Genomic DNA, 20,260 nt, shown 5'->3' on the forward strand with positions numbered 1-20,260 from the left:
GTAATTGAAACGTGTGATTGTAAAGTGGAGGCTTCTGTCTGTTAAGCCTAGGTTGAAACTCACTAGGTGCCTGACGGGGCCATACAAACTACTGGACCAGTGTACAAAGCAGGTACATTGTGGTTATCAAGAAACTAAGGGGTTTCTCGGTCCGACACCCATTAATCGCAAAGTCCATTGATCAGTTAGGTTCTTTGGGCAATGCGATTGAACCACATGGTTATATAAACTGTGATTGTGAAGTGGGTTGTTGTGGGAGTGAAACTGCTGGCAAGGTTAGGAGTTATTGGAACTCCTAGATGCTACAGCTGGGAGTAAACTCAAAGTAGGAAGTGAATGGTGAAGCTTGAGATAAATTCACCACAAGTAATATAATCAGCTAGGCGGTTATTTTACTCCTCGTTTATGCACACTGACCATTTCGGTGGTGCATAAAGGGAAGAAGCAAGCGGCCGAAGCTTGGGTTGAATTTGCCGCAGGTAGAATAATTTACATAGGTGGTTATTCTGCTCCTCATTGTGCAAGCTGACTGAAATGCCTAGCGGGCCGGCTGTGCATAACGGGAGGGAGTGCGTGAACGTAGCTCACTGAAAATCATTCACTAATCGAAATTCTCTAGAAATTGCTAAGCGTTTTCTCAGATGGGTGCAAAGCAATCTCTGGAAATGGTCGATGATGTGCTTCTGGTGGAAGGGCCAACTGGTTCGGCCAGGTATATCATGTTTAAAAAGTATGGTGCATACGCTATGGCGTACTGTGACATATGGGTCAAGATGACCAAGAAATGTAGAAAACCTTTTCCGAAGATTGGTAGCTTTGATTCGGAGGTACTGAATAATGTTAGAGATAGAATATGTTTAGTGAAATCTCTGAAGAAAGGATAAAGTTTAATGATTGTTTAAAGTTGTGGCAGCATGAGGGGAACATGTGGCTTAGCGGTGTGCACGCAACGCAAACTAGTGTCGTGCTCACGATGCAAGGGAGCACGTGTGCACGGCAAGGTAGCGTTGCCGAATGGAATGTTAGTAGCGCATGCGCACCACCTCTGCCCTATACGGATGGGGGTGAAGGTTCAGTCAATCTCAAAAATCATAAAAATGTAAAAAGTAACTTGTACCCTCTCCTGAGTATAATGAACATGTTTATAATGTAGATGATGAACCTGTTGTAATGTCAGCTCTTTCCCATGTTGCCCAAATGTTAAATGTACCATCACAACAAGCATAGCTAGCTGCCCCACCAGTACCAGTAGTAGAGGTAGCCCCAGCACTGATAGTGCAGGAAGTATTAACACCCGCTGTAACAATAGCAGAGGTTGTTAATACCATATGTAGTAGTAATAGGCTGAACCCTCCACCAGGTAGCAAGGCCAAAGGTAGCAGTGTTTCAGGCTTCCATCCCATCCGGACAATAACTGTTCCCAATGGGAATCCAGATGCAAAGGGATGTAGCGATGCATTGTCCATTGACGAGAGCGGAGCTACATTCCATAATGACAGATTTCCCTGATCCTAGGAAAGAACTAGCAAAGTGCCAGAGATTTGTAAAGGATTTAGGTAATGCTCATGAGCCAACCAACAAACATTGGCGAGTGGTATTATGGGCATGTCTTCCACACAATACTGACATGAAAAAGTAATATAAATCATAATATATTACATGGCATTATATCCCCTATTTCAATATATGAGTCCTGTTTTGAGCTTAAAAATTATATTGAGAAATATTTATATAAATATATATATAAATTTATATAAATTCAATTTCTAGACCCAAATAAAAAAAACATGTGGTATACTCTCCTAATTCTTTACTAATACCCCCAAAAATACATAAATAAAATAACATTTATATTATTGATTCGTATAGTGAAGTGACCAAAGAAAACCTTCTAAAACGATAGATGTGTCACCAGTGATTATCAAGCATCTAGAAAGTTGTATGTAACATCAACATACTTCATATAGTGATAAATGACATATGTGTCAACAGAATATTTATGAAATCATTGTGTATATATACAGTGTTTAAAATAGAATGCCTCAACTAATATTTATGTATATAGTGTATATAGTGAGTAAGTGTGAATGATGGGAGGTGAGAAATAATGTGTGTATCAATAATGTGAAAGTGTACATTTGAACTGTACTTATTTACAAACTAAAAAATGTGTCAAAGTGATAAATGTGCTTCTATATAAACCAATATACCTTCTTCAAAGGGTATCATATATATTATCCACAAATATTTAGTCCTCCAATTGTACAATATTGCGATAGTAAGTATCTTATATGTGTAAACATAAGAGTATCTCCATCTGATATTTCTATATATGTATGTACATAAGTATTACATAATTATAGGAAAGAAAAAAGAAATGTTAGAATGATCGCAAAAAGGATGTCAATAGCTATTACTTGAATGATGTATGTATCCCCTATAGCAGTGGTTCCCAAACTTTCTCAGTTCATGGCACCCTTATTAACTAAGAATTTTTTTGTGGCACCCCTAGGCCAGTGGGTAGAGAAGAGATATAAAATGTCTAGCAACAGAATGTTTGCTTTGTTCCAAAGCAATTAACAGATTGATAAGTGATCTAAAATGAAGCCTGACAGGTACTTGACAACTTTCCTAGAATGTAAAAAACCCAGATCCAGGCCCGATAGATGGGTAATGAAACTTTGCCCACTTGATCCGATCCATAGTGTGCAATTACTATCAGGCTGTGCTATAGCAGCATATGATTACTGGAAGATAGTCTGAAGGGAATACATATGATTTACCGCCAGCCACATCCCGGTAGCGGCATCTCGGCAAAGGAGGAAATCCCGATCATCAAAGGTAAGTATTTACTAACCTAATTCTACCCCCTAACCCTCCGTTAGGGGTGCCTAACCCTAACCTCCACCCCAAGTGCCTAACCCTAACCCCCCCTTCCCCTAGCCTAAACCTAACCTCCCGGGGGTGTGCCTATCCCTAAGTCCCGCCCGGGAACCTTAAACCTAAACCCCCCCCACAGCTGTCCGTGCCCGGCTTACCTTTGATCGGTAAGCCGGGTGTCAGGCTCCCGGCGTAGGTAAAATGTCATTTAATCCCTTGTCTGGATTTGACAGTTGGGAAGCTGACAGTCGGGATTCCATCCATCGGCTTCCCGGTCTGAAGGAGCTGACACCCATCTCCCAGATGTGAGCACATCCCTGTGTGTGTTACTGTGCAGTAGCGGGAAATTGCTGTACTACTTTGCAACACTCTGAGTCCAACAGGGAGCTGTGTGTTATGGGTGGTGTTACGGGCATGATTGCCCTGATCGCTCCCCCCAAATCCAACCCTGGTGCCCGTGTGTAGAGGTTATGAGCACAAGTGGGCCACACAGTGCCAGCGTACATGGGGTGGGGCAGCACAGTACCAGTGTACATGGGGTAAGAGCACAGATGAGGCTACAGAGTGTCAGTGTACACAGCATGGGGGCACAGATGGGCTGAACAATGTCAGTGTACACAGAGTGAGGTTACAGTTGGGACTGTGCATTGCCAATGTAAATAGGATGAAGGCACAGGTGTGCCTGCACAGTGTCAGTATACACAGGGTAGGGGCATAGGTGAGCTACACATGGTATACTTCTTACCTGCTGTAGTTTGCAGACAGCAGCTGCACAGCAGGACTGCCACTACAATCACTCCGGAGGTGAAACTGGCAGAAATTCTTTGTGCAGAGGGTTAAAATAACAATATTAGAGTGCTCCTATCTCCATTGCCCTCTGTGACTTCAGCAGCTGGCTGCCTGTACAAACTCCGGAGCATGCAGAGCAGCCTGACAACAGTCAGGGAGTACTGATGTCCTGGAGAGATTTCTTTACTCCTCGGAGAGGGAAGACCACGACAGTAGCACAGGAGGAGAGGGAAGGACTTCAGCCTGGTATCGGGTCAGCCTCAGCAGCGCAGGTAGGAGATTAGAGGGGGCAGAGCCGAAGCATGCAGCCCTGAGTCACAGTGTAAATGGCTGCATGCTGAAGCTGCTATGGCTTTGCAGCATGCAGCTGGTCTAATAACTTGCCGGCCCACCTAATTTGGTCGGACTGGACCACCAGGCTGCGGCACCCCTGTAATAGTGCCGCTGCACACCAGGGTGCCACGGAGCACAGTTTGGGAACCACTGCCCTATAGTATATATTCTCCCCTCACTATTATATATCAGAAGATCTAGTGTACAGTATCTTCTATAGCTGACATAACTTGTATGTATGACACCACGAAGAGAATAAATATTAATAATTTAGGTTTTTCATTCTTCAAATAATTTAGAAGTGAAGATAGTCCTAGGAGGAAGGTAAGTATAAAGTCCCAGAGAATGAGTGTGATATTCAATTGTATACCACATAAGGATATATAAGGTAAATATGGATTTTTAGAAAAACCATGTATTATCCCTATATGAAATTAGTTGAATAAATATAAAAATATAATAATAATTTATTCCAACATAAGAGATTCCAAAGATTTATCTATTTATCTGTTTTCTCAAATATTAATAAATTTGTTTATATCAGTAAATTCAACCCTATGTCCTCAAATATAGGAAAAGGTTTCAAAAAAGAAAAGGCTTATATTTAATTTCCAAAATTATTTCTGATTCATAGGAAAGGTGCATAGTTGTTACTCTCATTAAGGGTAGCTTAAATAGACCTCCATTAATTTGATTTAACCATCTGTGCACAAGCATGGATATCCTTAAAATATGGACTTTTGGGGTACCTTGAGGGCCGAGTTTGCGAACTACTGGTTTAGTCCCTCTGAAGGCTTCAGCAATCCAGCAATGTGTGATTGTATTTTCAAATAAGGGATACCTTTTTCAAATTAATAGTATATAGTCAATGCCCATCCCACATGACAACACTGCTGCCTGTTTAAATGAATATAATAACTGTATTCATAGTGGGAAACTGAATCAAAGTGCTGGACTTCTACAGCCATTTTGCGGATACCCTGGATTTGAGTAATGTCAGACCACAAGCTAGCTATGATTTGTACTATTATACCTTACCTTAAAGTACATTTTTGGGTACAATTGATCATCAACCTGTAGCACTCTCCCTTAGCAAAAGTTACACTATAATATAATGTCAAGATTAAAAACTATATGTAAGGTATAGTTCCACATAAATCAAATCTAGATAATCTAATATTCCAAACTCATGATCTTGGAACTTCAGCTGTTCCTGCCCAAATCCTCGATGGTGCATTCCTAGAACTGAAATATAAATACCTGATAATATGAGAAGTTCAATAATCTCTGCATTACCCAGGAATGCTGCTGCATGAAGAGGAGTCCGTTTTTCATTATCCTATAAAACATGCATTATTGTCATTAATGATAAACTATTGGTAACAAAATCCATGAAACAGAAACACAAAGCTATCATTTCCATGGCAAGTCCCTCCATTCCTGAACATTATTTAAATTATATATTTGTATTATGTAGACCAGTGATTCCCAACCTCGGTCCTCAAGGCACACTAACAGTACTGGTTTTAGTGATATCCATGACTGTGCACATATGGTTAAATCAAAATAACTGAGGTACTAATTAAGTCACTTGTGCTCAAGTATGGCTATCCCAAAAACCTGGACTGTTAGTGTACCTTGAGGACCGTGGTTGGCAACCTCTGATGTAGAAAACAAAATAATAGTGACCCATCGCAATTAACATTTTTAGGACTTAAACAACTGAAAACCCCTTGGAGAGAAGGCAAAATAAACAACAACATCCTAAAAGAAGAGACAAAAAAGATATTTGAATTTGGAACCCTCAAACCAAAGGGCCTCAATATAGACCTTTCTTAAAAACATAACCATATATTGAGAAACTAATTTGAATCATAGCATGTTCCCTCAGCTGACATAGGTGAAATAGTTCTCTATAGTTCCTTCTTCATTTTGATAAATATAGTTGTATTTTTATTCTATTTATTTTAATTTATATACATTGGGGGTTTACAAAAACATGTGATTTTTCTAAAATGACCCCGGCTTCAAATACATTCTTTATACATACATCAACTTAAGTGATTTTTTATTGTTGTATATGTATGTTTTTTATGTTTTCACTAAGTACTTTCCGATCACCATGGAAACCAAGCCACGCTACCCAAAGGATGGGTACAACTATGGAAACCAGGCCACGCTACCACAAGGATGGATACTACGTAATGCAGTTTAAACTAAGGGCGGAAGTAACCCTCGCACGATCAGATCATCAAAGACGAATATGTCATTGATTAACATGAGGGCTCCGTTACTCCCTGGTTTGAAGATAAACACCATAACCATCCCCACTCCATAGTACAGTGTTGTGGGATAATATTACTAACATCCAGAGTAAGAAGAATTCCAGACACAGTATATGCAACCTAACAGGGCGGAAGTGACATCACTGGAGTTCGGGTGGAAGTGAGGAGGAGGATGTAACCAACCAGTGGGTTTAAATGGAGTAGAGGATACACAGACCCGCCATCGTGATGAAGTACATCATCTGGGTGAAACATGTTGATGACAGCGAGATTATTAACGGTGCTCTAAGTGTTTGCCGGTAAACCACCTCTACCCATTGTTCCCACGAGCGCAATCCAGCTCAGCTTAAGAACAGTGAGGATAACCATCATTTACCACATACTTAGTGGATTCTGCATTTGCGAAGACACATACCGCATTCTGAATATTCATAGATACACCTCATTGGAGGTCTTTTTACAATGCAAGGACACATACCGCAATTTATTCAGATACACCTCATCAGAGTTTTTTTTATTGCGGAGAGACTTACCGCATCTTGAACGATCAAGTACTGGAGAGTGAGAGTAAAATGCACTAGTGGTGTATCTTGCCCCCCATTTACAATATTTGGTACTACTGTATATAGAACTGCACTGTCTGTTTTATGTTTGTTTTTATGTTTGTCTATTTGTTTTACTGTGTACATAGTGGTAATAGTTAAAAACTGCACATATTACATTAATTTTCAGAAACACTATTTAAACTTTAAATAAATACTAATATTGTTTTATACAAATTGCTTTTCTTGTATTTTTTACATTCTAACTGATAAATGATCTTTTTTGTTTCTTATTATTAACCCCTGATGTAGACTATAGGATGCAGCAGACAAAAAGACAAAGTATATTTTTATGTTAAACATTTTTTTTTTATATTTTTTTAGGGGGAAAATGGTCAAACCATGGATACACACTGGTATACATTAATTAACAAACGTATAAATCACAGTCATTTAAGACTTTTTCTAATTAATTACTTTTTGTTAAAATGACCTTAAGCCAGAGGTTTCCAAACATGGTCCTCAAGGCACCCCAACAGTTCAGGTTTAGAGATATCCATGGTTGAGCATAGGTTACTTAATAAGTGCCTCAATCAATTTGCTTTAACCACCTGTGTTCAACCATGGATATCTCTAAAACTTGAACAGTTGGGGACCCTTGAGGACCGCATTTGGGAACCTCTGCCTTAAACAATCCTCTCTGTCATTCTGATTTACCTGTACTTTCCTTTTCTGTCTCTGTCACTGTCCCCTCCCTCATCTTTAGGATAGTCCCCTGATGGCAGGGGTGTTTTAAGAGTGGAGGCAGCCCATGTGCAGACTCCGTGCGGGCACACTCCTCTCTCTGGCGGTGCCATGGTGCTATAGATTCTTGCTTAATGCCGGAATCTCCTGCACATGTGTGGGTCTCCAGTAAAATGGTGCCTGCGCCAGTTTCCTGAGGACAGGAGTACAGCATATGTGTGAGTCATTGGGAAAACGTCTGCCACCATTTTCCCCAGTGATTTTTGCTTCTCTGCAGCATCGACCCGGCGCTACAGAGCAACAGTATGGAGACTACGGACAGGTTAGTATAAGGCTATATGGGGGCAGGGTGTGCGGTGTAGGCCCCCTTGGACCCAGGGGCCTCTGTGCACTGCACACCCTGCACAATACATGCCTACTCTCCCAGGAGTTGCAGGAGGCTCCCGACTTTTCGAGTAAACTCACCACACTCCCGGAAAAGTACGCAGATCTCCAGCATCCCGCCCACTTCCTAGTGAAGTGAGCAGAACGGGGATATTTTCAGAGAAATTTGTGGGTCCATATGGAGGGAGCTGTGCTAAATGATGCAAATTGTATCATTTAGTTCCACCCCCTCATCTGAATAGCGGGTTTTCTGTAAAGGGGGCAGGGCATAATGATGGTTAAAATCTGAGCCCACCCCCTGAAGCTGAGAGCAGCAGCTCCTCTCCAGCTGCTCCCAAAATTTTTTCCAGATAAATCGGTAAGTATGCCCTGCACCCATTATAGATATGCCCCGGCCTGATGGAATCTGCTACAGTTTAAAACCTTGAGTATTCTGTAATCTGAACTATTTTAACATCATCATCCTTGCCTCTGTGTGTAAATCATCCAATCCACATAGATCATTCCTGCCAATTCATTCCTTATGTACTCTGCCTCCTGTGTTAAAGCTCCTCCTACCTAAAACAGCAGTCAAGTACGGTAGATGTTAATGAAAGCATGGGAGACATACTTAGTTAAGTCTGAACATTACAGTTATTTGTTTACTTTTCTCCTTAGAACTATTCATATCTTTAGCTGTAAAATTACATCCAATACTCATACTGACCAGAAGTGAATTTAATAAGCGGTACCTTCACTTACAACCTTTCACTGAAAGATAGCTTTTGTGATTCTTCCTTCATATATACTAATAATCAGGACCAGTTTTACCTATATGCTGGTTACGTGGCCGAGTAGGGCACCACATAGAGGGCACCCTGGCTCAGCTGCAACAGCAACACGCAAATAAGAAACTCACCTGCCCGGCCTGTAGACTTGCACAGCAGGCAGTGCTTGGCAGCAAGGGCTGCTGGTAGTTGTAGTTTATTTTGAGTTTCTTCACAGTAGTGTAGTGTGGTGCGAGACACCAGTGCTAGCAACACAGCCTAATGTGTGGGTCTCTGGGCCAGGCAGAGCCCAGGGGGGGGGCACACCAGGGTGTCCTTATTTCTATGGGCATAATGTCTATGGGGTAGTACTACTGTGGGAGTATGTCAGAGCACTACTACTGCGAGCATAATGTGTAAGGGGCACTACTACTGCATTTTTGCTTTGTGAAAAAATTGGGCTTGGGCAAGCCCTGCTAATAATGGCACCACTGTTCGGAGTAAACATAAAACCTCTTTAATACTTCATATGCTCTGTACCCTGGATAGTCTTTCTTATAGCATTCTCTTACAAGAAACTTTTCATGTAACTTTTCCTGAGAAGCAAATCTAAAAATGTATAAGCTACACAAAGTGTAACGTAATATATTCGTAATACTTTTTAATATATTGTTTTATTGAAGTGCTACAAAACATACAAGAATACAGTATAATAAGGGAAATCATCAAAATAAAAAAATCTATGAAAAAAGTGTTTAATATGAATAAAATAAATTGCCACAGACAACTTTAGGTATAAATTCAGACTTCAAATTAAAGTAGATATTAACCACCATGTGCTCCACATACAATATTGTTTATTGGAATACTTTAATTTTGATCATTTCTATTTTAATGTCTTCACTTTTAAATAAGCTACTATAGTGTATATAAAAATATATATATTGTGGCAGAAAGACCCAGGTGCCACAGCTCAAGGCGTTAAAAGGTGGCCCGGGTGTAGTCAATAATTTGGGTTTTCCAGGGAGCATGGTACCTCAATCACTCCAAGATGTACCTTCTTAATTAGCCAGGCTAGATTTTTAAACCAATGCTCATGATGCCAGTAAGGGACCAGGTAATAGTTAGGGCTGTGGAAAATGAGGTAGTGTTATGATTGGTCAAGTCTACTGGAGTTGGTGTAAAGGACCAACAGACTGTGCATTGCATGTGACTGCTGGAAATAAAAGTCACACACAGCTTGCAAAACTGCCGTTGTCCGTGCTACTTTCCATATGAAGCTGATTGAGAGAATGCCAAGAGTGTGCAAAGATGTCATCCAAGCAAAAGGGGGCTAATTTGAGGAATCTAAAATATAAAACATATTTTGATTTGTTTAACACTTTTTTGTTTACAACATAATTCCATGTGTTCTTTTACAGTTTTGATGTCTACAGTATTAATCTACTATGTTGAAAATAATTTAAATAAAACTAAACAAAAACCATTGAATGAGAAAGTGTGTCCAAACTTTTGACTGGTACTAATATATATATATATATATATATATATATATATATATTTTATATATATATTAAAGAGATATATGAATACTGGCGCACAAGTTTTGAATTCCTTCTGTGGATAGTCTTATGACAAATTATCACAAATTGTTTCTTCGTGATACTCGTGAACAAAATAAGAAGGGGGGGGGACACTCCTGATGATAATAGGTGGCAGCAGTGTTCTAGTGGTCCGTGTGGCAACAGGAAAAATGGGTGCTGAAAAATAAGAGACGTGCGCCTAATAGTGTAGTATTTAAAGTAAAGCAATCTGTGCCCAAAGTAAGTAATGTGTGTACCAAAAATATAATTTTTAAAAGCTTATCTGATATCCAGGTCACACTCCTAATGGTCAGGAAGCATGTGGTGCCAATAATTTCTGGATATTAATCCAAGGGAAGGTACCCTCTTGAATAGACCTTAAAGTGAGGGCTTAAACCAAGCCCATAAACACAATATGGTGTAGTATTTCCTTATGCAAACATAGTGGATAGTAAACGTAAATAAATCTGCGTACCAGATAATGCAATATGTAGTGCATATAAGGATATCACGCATTCCTGTTCCCCGTGTTTCAAAGATCACTTTCAACTTCATAAACCAGGTGTAACAGGCCTTAGACCATGAAAAAGGAGAGTAATCTCCGTAAATGATAATTTATTAACCAAAAGCAAGTACATGGACAGACAAACTGGTCACAGGAATATATAAATTAAAGTTGCTTATCTTAAATATGGTTTTAAGCAGAAAAGAGTCCACTTTGTTGGAGGTGCAGTTGAACCAGGAAAAATGCCTTTTGTCCTATTTGGACTTCCTCAGGGGTAATGCCCAGAGTTTGGAGTGCCTCTTTATATACCCTTTGCTAGGGGTGTGCCAAAATCTAAATTGAAACTGCTGAAAATGCCGTCCGCGAATGTCCATTGCGTGGCGGCCATTTTGATGACATCATGCAACCGCGTCATCGGCTGTAAAAACAGACTACCGGACTTACATATACACCCACGCTGTTCAACATAGTGAATGTGTGGTGTGATGGACATACTGCCTCAATAGGCATACGTAGTTACCTCTAAATACTGGAGTTTGCATGTTTAGCAAAACTCCGTTTACCGGAAGTACGGCAACGCACTTCCAGGTCCAGCACCATCTTGGTGGAGGCTGAATGCTTTCTAAAGCCGCAGCCATCTTGTGAGAGGCGGAATCATCCCCACCATACGAGGCATATAGCGGCGGCCATCTTCTATGAAGCGGTGCACATGGCAGCCATCTTATTGGTGTAACGGCCCCATACCGGCGACCAAATACCCTCGTCCTCCATCTTAGGTGTGACACCAATATATTCCCGGCAGCCATCTTTTTGGTGTCTACAAATTAGATTACATAACAAGAACTCACAAATGACAATGCTATAAATCCCTTAAAACACGTAATTAAAATTCTTCCAAAGGTGTAAAATAAATAAAGAAACATAAAATGTGTATGATAATAATAAACCCATAATAAAAAAAGGATTATCATATGCATTTTAAGTTTATTTATTTATTTTACATACACAGAGTTTTGCTAAACATGCGAACAGCGGTATTTAGAGGGAACTACGTATGCCTATTGAGGTAGTATGTCCATCACACACGCGTTCACTATGTTGAACAGCGTGAGTGTTTGTAAAAGTCCAGTAGTCTGATTTTACAGCTGATGATGCAGTTGCATTATGTCATCAAAATGGCTGCCATGCAACGGGCATGCGCGGTCGGCGTATTCAGAAGTTTCAATTAAGATTTTGGCACACCCCTATGAAAGGGTATATAAAGAGGTACTCCAAACTCTGGGCATTACCCCTGAGGAAGTCCAAATAGGACGAAATGCGTAGGGCCTGGTTCTCCTGCACCTCCAACAAAGTGGACTCTTTTTTGCTTAAAACCATATTTAAATTAAGCAATTTTAATTTATATATTCCTGTTACCAGTTTGTCTGTCTGTTTACATGTTTTTGGTTAATAAAATATCATTTACGGAGATTACTCTCCTTTTTCATGGTCTAAGGCCTGTTACACCTGGTTTATGAAGTTGAAAGTGATCTTTGAAACACGGAGAACAGGAAGGAGTGATATTCTAATATGAACTACATATTGCATTATCTGGTAAGCAGATTTATTTACATTTACTATCCACTATGTTTGCATTAGGAAATACTACACCATATTGTGTTTATGGGCTTGGTTTAAGCCCTCTCTTTAAGATCTATTCAAGAGGGTACCTTCCCTTGGATTAATACCCAGAATTTATTGGCACCACGTGCTTCCTGACCAAAGAGGGAAAGACCAAGAACCACTTCCTCCCAGTGCTGAAGCTGCTGCCACTAGTCATGACATAGACGATAACATGCCATCAATGTCGTCTGCCAATGCCGATGCCCAATGTCATAGTAGAGGTCACATAAAATCCCAAATGACAAAGTTCAGGAAAATGACCTTAAAAAAAACATTTAAATCATCTGAAGAGAAACGTAAACTTGCCAATATGCCATTTATGACAAGGAGTGGCAAGGAACGGCTAAGGTCTTTCCCTATGACTAGTGTGTGTCATAGTAGTATGACTAGTATGTTCATGACTAGTGGTTCAGCTTCACATGACGATGGAAGCCCTCCTCCCTCTAAAAAAATCAAACGAGTTAAGCTGGCAAAAGCACAGCGAAGAACTGTGCGTTCTAAGAAGATATCACAAATCCCCAAGGAGAGTCCAAGTGTGGTGGCGGTTGCGATGCCTGACCTTCCCAGCACTGGACGGGAAGAGGTGGCTCTTTCCACCATTTGCACGCCCCCTGCAAGTGCTGAAAGGAGCACCCACAGTCCACTTGCTGATATGCAAATTGAAGATGTCACTGTTGAAGTACAACAGGATGAGGATACTGGTGTAGCTGGTGCTGAGGAGGAAGTTGGCGAGGAGGATTCTGATGGTGATGTGGTTTGTTTAAATCAGGCTCCGGGGGAGACAGTTGTTGTCCGTGGGATGAAAAAGCCCATCACGGTCATGCCTGGGCAGAAGACCAAACATTACATCTCTTTGGTCTGGCAATATTTCTATCCAAATCCGGACAACAACTGTCTTGCCATATGTACCATATGTAAAGGTGAAATAAGTAGGGGTAGGGACGTCAACCACCTAGAAACATCCTCCCTTATACGGCACCTGCAGCGCGTTCATAAAAAGTTACTGTCAAGTTCAGAAACTTTGGCTAAAACCATAAGCAGTCCAGGGACACCTAAATCCTATTGTCCTGTTGTATCCAAGCGCCTGCAAACCACACCGTCAACTCCCTCCTCGTCAATTTCCTCCTTAGTCAGGGTCGGAAGTAGTCCTGCAGGCCATGTCTCTGGCATGACTGACTCTCCTATCCGGGATTCCTCCGGAGGAACCTGCATTGCTACGCCTACTGCTGCCGCTGCTGCTGTTGCTGCTGCTGGGAGTCGTTCATCATCCCAGAGAGGAAGTAGGAACACCTCTACTTTTACTAAACAATTGACCCTCCAACAGTCCTTAGCGAGGAGGATGAAGTACGATAGCAGTCATCCTGAAGCAAAACGTATAACTGAGGCCTTGACTGCTATGTTTGTGTTAGACGTGCATCTGGTATTCGCCATTAGTGCAGTGGGATTTAGACAATTGATGAAGGTAGTGTGTCCCCGGTTCCAAATCCCGTCTAGATTCCACTTCACTAGGCAGGCGATACCGAGACTGTACAGAAACGTCAGAAAAAGTGTCCTCAGTGTCCTGAAAAATGCGGTTGTACCCAATGTCCACTTAACCATGGACATGTGCACAAGTGGAACAGGGCAGACTAATGACTATATGACTGTGACAGCCCACTGGGTAGATGTATCACCTTACGCAGCAACAACAGCAGCGTCACCAGTAGCAGTATCTCAGAAACGCCAGCTCGTTCCAAGGCAGGCTACGCTGTGTATCACCGGTTTCAGTAAGAGGCACACCGCCGACAACCTCTTAGAGAAACTGAGGGAAATCATCGCCCAGTGGCTTACCCCACTTAGACTCTCCTGGGGATTTGTAATATCTGACAATGCCACCAATATTGTGCGGGCATTACATCTGGGCAAATTCCAGCACGTCCCATGTTTTGCTCTTACAATAAACTTGGTGGTGCAGAATTTTCTGAAAAGCGACAGGGGCGTGCAGGAGACGCTTTGGGTGGCCCAAAAAATTTCTGGCCACTTTCGCCATTCAGCGACTGCGTGCTGAAGACTGGAGTGCCAGCAAACACTCTTGAACCTGCCCCGCCATCACCTGAAGCAAGAGGTTGTGACGCGGTGGAACTCAACCCTCTATATGCTTCAGAGGATGGAGGAGCAGCAAAAGGCCATTCAAGCCTATACATCCACCTATGACATAGGCAAAGGAGGGGGTATGCACCTGACTCAAGCGCAGTGGAGAATGATTTCCGTGTTGTGCAAGGTTCTCCAACCCTTCGAACTTTCCACACGTGAAGTCAGTTCAGACACTGCCAGCTTGAGTCAGGTCATTCCCCTCATCAGGCTTTTACAGAAGCAGCTGGAGAAAGGGAAGGAGGAGATAAGATGGAGCGATTCCGCTCGGCATGTGGGACTTGTGGATCAAGCCCTTCATTCGCTTTGCCAGGATTCCAGGGTGGTCAATCTGTTAAATTCAGACCACTACATTTTGGCCACCGTGCTCGATCCTAGGATTAAAGCCTATGTGGTGTCTCTCTTTCCGGCTGACACAAGTCTGCAGAGGTGCAAAGACCTGCTGGTGAAAACACTGTCAGCTGAAGCGGAACGTGACACGTCAACAGCTCCTTCTTCATTTTCTCCCGCAACTGGGGCTGCCAGGAAAAAACTTAGGTATCCTAAGCAACCCGCTGGCGGTGATGCATGGCAGGCAGGACCAAGTTTGGACATCTGGTCCGGACTGAAGGACCTGGCAACAATTTCTGACATGTCTACTGTCACTGCATATGATACTGTCACCATTGACAGAATGGTGGAGGATTACATCGGTGACAGCATCCAAGTAGGCATGTCAGACAGTCCGTACCTGTACTGGCAGGAAAAAGAGGCAATTTGGAGGCCCCTGTACAAACTGGCTCTATTTTACCTGAGTTGCCCCCCCTCCAGTGTGTACTCTGAAAGAGTGTTTAGTGCAGCTGGGAACCTTGTCAGCGAAAGGCGTAGGAGGCTGCCCGCACAAAATGTGGAGAAGATGATGTTCATAAAAATTAATTACCAACTCTTTCAGGGAGACCAGCCTCCAGAACGTACAGAGGGACCTGTGGTGGTGGATTCCAGCGGGGACGAGTTAATAGTCTGTGAGGATGAGGATGTACACAACACTGAAAAGGGTGAGGAATCGGTGGATGAGGAGGATGAGGACGACATCTTGCCTCCGTAGAGCCAGTTTGTGCATGGACAGATTAATTGCCAGCTTGTTTTGTGGGGGCCCAAACGAACCAATCATTTCAGCCACAGTAGTGTGGCAGACCCTGGCGCTGAAATGATTGGTTTGTTAAAGTGTGCATGTCCTGTTTATATAACATAAGGGTGGGTGGGAGGGCCCAAGGACAATTCCATCTTGAACCTCTTTTTTTTCTTTGCATTATGTACTGTTTGGGGCCTACTTTTTCAAACTGCCATCCTGTCTGCCACTGCAGTGCCACTCCTAGATGGGCCACGTGTTTTTGCCGCCCACGCGTGTCGCTTAGCATAGCCTTTTGGACATAAAAACACTATTGTTAGGTGTTCAGAATAGACTGGAAATTAGTGGAAATTAAGGTTATTGAGGTTAATAATAGCATAGGAGCAGAAAAACCAACACATTCTGTGATTTTAGCTGTTTTTATTCTTTTTTAAAAAAAAATACAGATCCAAAACACAAAACCCAGAACCCAAAGCACGGAAGGGTGGTTTTGGCAAAACCAATCCAGATCCAAAACATGAAGAAAGATCCAGATCCAAAACCAAAACACGAAAAGTGGCCGGTTCACACCCCTAATATATATATATATACCGTCAGGTGTATAAATATTGGGACATTGACAGAATTTTCATATTTTGGCCTCTATTCACCACCAGAATGGATTTGAAATAAAACAAACAAGATGTGCTTTAACTGCAGACTTTCAGATTTAATTTGAGGGTAATTACATCCAAATCAGGTGAACGGTGTAGGAATTACAACGGTTTCTATATGTGCCTCCCACTTTTTAATGGGCCAAAAGTAATGGGACTATCAACTCAAAAGCGATTTCATGGACAGGTGTGGACTATTCCCTCGTTATTTCATTATCAATTAAGCAGGTAAAAGGTCTGGAGTTGATTCTTGGTGTGACATTTTTATTTGGAATCAGTTGCTGTCAACTCTCAATATGAGATCCAAAGAGCTGTCACTATCAGTGAAGCAAGCCATCATTAGGCTGAAAAATCAAAACAAACCCATCAGAGAGATAGCAAAAACATTAGGTGTGGCCAAATCAACTGTTTGGAACATTCTTAAAAAGAAAGAATGCACCGGAGAGCTCAGCAACACCAAAAGACCCTGAAGACCACGGAAAACAACTGTGGTGGGTGACAGAAGAATTATTTCCCTGGTGAAGAAAAACCCCTTCACAACAATTGGCCAAATCAAGAACACTCTCCAGGAGGTAGGTGTATATGTGTCAAAGTCAACAATCAAGAGAAGACTTCACAAGAGTGAATATAGAGGGTTCACCACAAGATGTAAACCATTGGTGAGCCACAAAACCAGGAAGACCAGATTAGAGTTTGCCAAACAACATCTAAAAAAGCCATTACAGTTTTGGAACAACATACTATGGACAGATGAGACAAAGATCAACTTGTACCAGAGTGATGGGAAGAGAAGAGTATGGAGAAGGAAAGGAACTGCTCATGATCCAAAACATATCACCTCATCAGTGAAGCATGGTGGTGGTAGTGTCATGGCGTGGGCATGTATGGCAGCCAATGGAACTGGTTGCCTTGTATTTATTGATGATGTGACTGCTGACAAAAGCAGCAGAATTAATTCTGAGGTGTTTCGGGCAATATTATATGCTCATATTCAGTCAAATGCTTCAGAAGTCATTGGACGATGCTTCACAGTGCAGATCGACAATGACCCGAAGCATACTGCAAAAGCAACCAAAGAGTTTTTTAAGGCTAAAAAGTGGAATGTTATGCAATGGCCAAGTGAATCCCCTGACCTGAATCCACTTGAGCATGCCATTGTAATTCCTACACCGTTCACCTGATTTGGATGTAATTACCCTCAAATTAAATCTGAAAGTCTGCAGTTAAAGCACATCTTGTTTGATTCATTTAAAAGCCATTGTGGTGGTGAATAGAGGCCAAAATATGAAAATTCTGTCAATGTCCCAATATTTATGCACCTGACTGTATATATATATATATTATAGACAAAAAAACTTAACAGTTTCTCATGTCCCATTAAGGCTGCTTAGACATGATCTGAAAATTCACAAAACCTATTGATTTTCTGCCACTCAAACTCCAAAAAGCAAATGAAATTACAATCATTACAATCATTAAGGCTGACGCCATAGTGGACGTGTTCCTTGCGCAATACAGATATGGTATGCCATCACACCCTGTGGTTAACTGCAGATTCAGCACTCTCACAGAATGAGATTGCTGTCACTCACAAAATGGTGGAGCTGCTAATTCACAGAATTGTGTATTCATTGGAACACATGCAGTCTATGCAACTGAGGTTTGAGCAGTTTTGTGGCTCCCACATCCCACTCAGTGCCCACAATCTTCCCATTTGATCACCAAAACAATCTCACTGGCTTCTAACATCCTTCTCACTGCATACATTTATCTCATTTAGAATACACTTTCAGCTCCCTTATTTTTAAAAATATCATACTCTGTCTATGCGTGTACACTTTCTTCCCCTATATGCCTCCATGCTGCTATATATTCCCCAATCCCTACTGCTGTGTGGTCTCCCAACTGTGATAGTCTGTGTTCCCTAATCTGCACCAATGTTTTTCCCCAGCTGTACCGCCCTGGATCCGTGCCTTCTCCACAGCCACGTTGCTGTCTTTCTCTCATCTGTGATTCTTTCTTCCTCCATCTGCACTACTCTGGTCCCCCAACCGTGCAACTCTGTCACCCCCCACCACCTGCACCACTATGTCTTCCTCCCCATCCACACCAATCTGTCTTCCCCAATCCCTACTGCTGTGTGGTCTCCAAACTGTGGTAGTCTGTGTTCTCTAATCCACACCAATCTGTCTTTCTCCATCTGCACCGCCCTGCATCCGTGTCACTCTGTTTCCTTCTGCACCACTGCCTTCCCCTAAGTCACGCCGCTGTCTTCCTTTCCTCTGTGGCACTCCAGCTCAAATCAACCCAGCACCCAACGCTCAGGGGTCCTGGGGCTAGCCCTGGGCTATCAGCCTGGGGTGCCCTGGAGAAGGGGACCCCTTTAATAGGGGTGTCCCCAACTCCCCTGGGCTGAATAGCAGTCAGGGGTGATGCTTTGGCTGGGGGGGGCTTGGTGAAAAGGCTCCCCTGGCTGTGGCATCACCCCCCTGCTAGAAAGGGTCCGGTGCTGGTTCTGGTAAATACAGGGGGGCCCTATGCATTTTTCCCCCTATATTTCCAGAACCAGGACTGGCTCAGAGCCCAGTGCTGGTTGCGTTAAGTATGGGGGACCCCTACATCATTTGTCCCCCATTTTTTTAATGTAAACACAGAAGCACAGACGGGTCTCACTGACCTGTCTGTGCCTCTGTGTTTGTTTGTTTTTAACACAGATGCAGGTATCACGAAATGTTCATATCCAAGCCTGCATCTGTGTGCACCGCCGCCGCCATCCGCTGCCGTCTCCGGTTCCCAGTGCAGCTAATGCCTGCTAACCCCTACCTCCTCTGCCCCGCATCCCGGCCGCAGCAAATGCCGGCTTCCTGCCCCCCAGTCCCAGCCCCCACAAGCGATGGCCATCTTGCTGCACCCAAGTGAAGCCACTATGACTACACCTGCTGGAGGCTCCTACTGAAGCTGCGCATCAATTGAAAAGTCCCATCTCTACAATGGCGCATTCTTGAGGTAATAGTTTAAAAACTGTAACTTTCTAATTTACCTGAACCCCAAAAGCACATACCCTGGCACAATAGCTACCTAATAAAACAAACCCCAAGTCTAAATTCGCCACCTACCCTAAGTTTTGCCTTCCTAAAAAAACCCCCATATACTATAACAGAAAAGTGGTCCCAAATGAGAGTGTCAGCAAAAGTGACAGTTGGAGTTTTAGATTACTCCCAAAACCTCATTTTTTTATGTTTATGCCCTGAAATTTGGCAAGCAGCACTGTGCAACAGTTCTACCTGCCCCTGCCAAATTTCAACTCAGTACCTCCTATAGCTTTTGAGGTGTAGCCCCTTAAACACCCTGCCCCCCTTTGGAATTCTCTATGGAGAAATCTGTTTTTTATATGCAGCCTTAATATAAGGGAACGATATATAGAGGGGGTGATAGGGGTAAAGCTTTGCTTCTGACTGAAGCACATTGGATATTTAGGCTAGATACCATATGTTGGCTGCCTGGATTCTCAACATTGTAATATTTGCTATGTTTATATTTGTATGTATTGTCTATAAACACGGGGTATGGTTATGTCCTCTCTCTCACTCGTGCTTACAGCACATAGCGCCTATCAGCTGATGGGTGCTTCTGTGGTGGATCGCAAGTTGGCTGGTTGTCTAGTAACGGCCTGGCTTGCTGATCCCAGAAGTGCATCACAGATGGTAGTCCAGGCTGGGAGATGTGAGTGTGAAGTGGCAGATGGTGGAAGACTCTGAGGGGTATATATGGGTAGGTAAGTGTACCATGTTATTTGTATGTGACTGTGTACTGACGAAAGGGCGGATGCCCTGAAATGTTGACCTAAATACTTCAATAAATACACTTGGTGTTGGACATCATAATTGGAGCCATTGGAGTTCTGTGTCCTTCTTTG

At 42.4% G+C, this 20,260-nt stretch overlaps 1 protein-coding gene across 1 annotated transcript in view; it reads right to left on the bottom strand.

The window, feature by feature from the left end:
* Positions 1-20,260, bottom strand: part of ANKRD44 (ankyrin repeat domain 44) — a 1,197,127-nt gene that overhangs the window by 1,048,717 nt on the left and 128,150 nt on the right. The window contains exon 3 of the mRNA XM_088456231.1: positions 5,263-5,341. Coding sequence (XP_088312357.1) covers positions 5,263-5,341 — 79 coding nt within the window. The remainder of the gene's footprint in view (positions 1-5,262; positions 5,342-20,260) is intronic.

This window comes from Taudactylus pleione, unplaced genomic scaffold (genome assembly GCF_031769625.1).
Source record: "Taudactylus pleione unplaced genomic scaffold, aTauple2 ptg000690l, whole genome shotgun sequence".
Taxonomy (NCBI): Eukaryota; Metazoa; Chordata; class Amphibia; order Anura; family Myobatrachidae; genus Taudactylus; species Taudactylus pleione.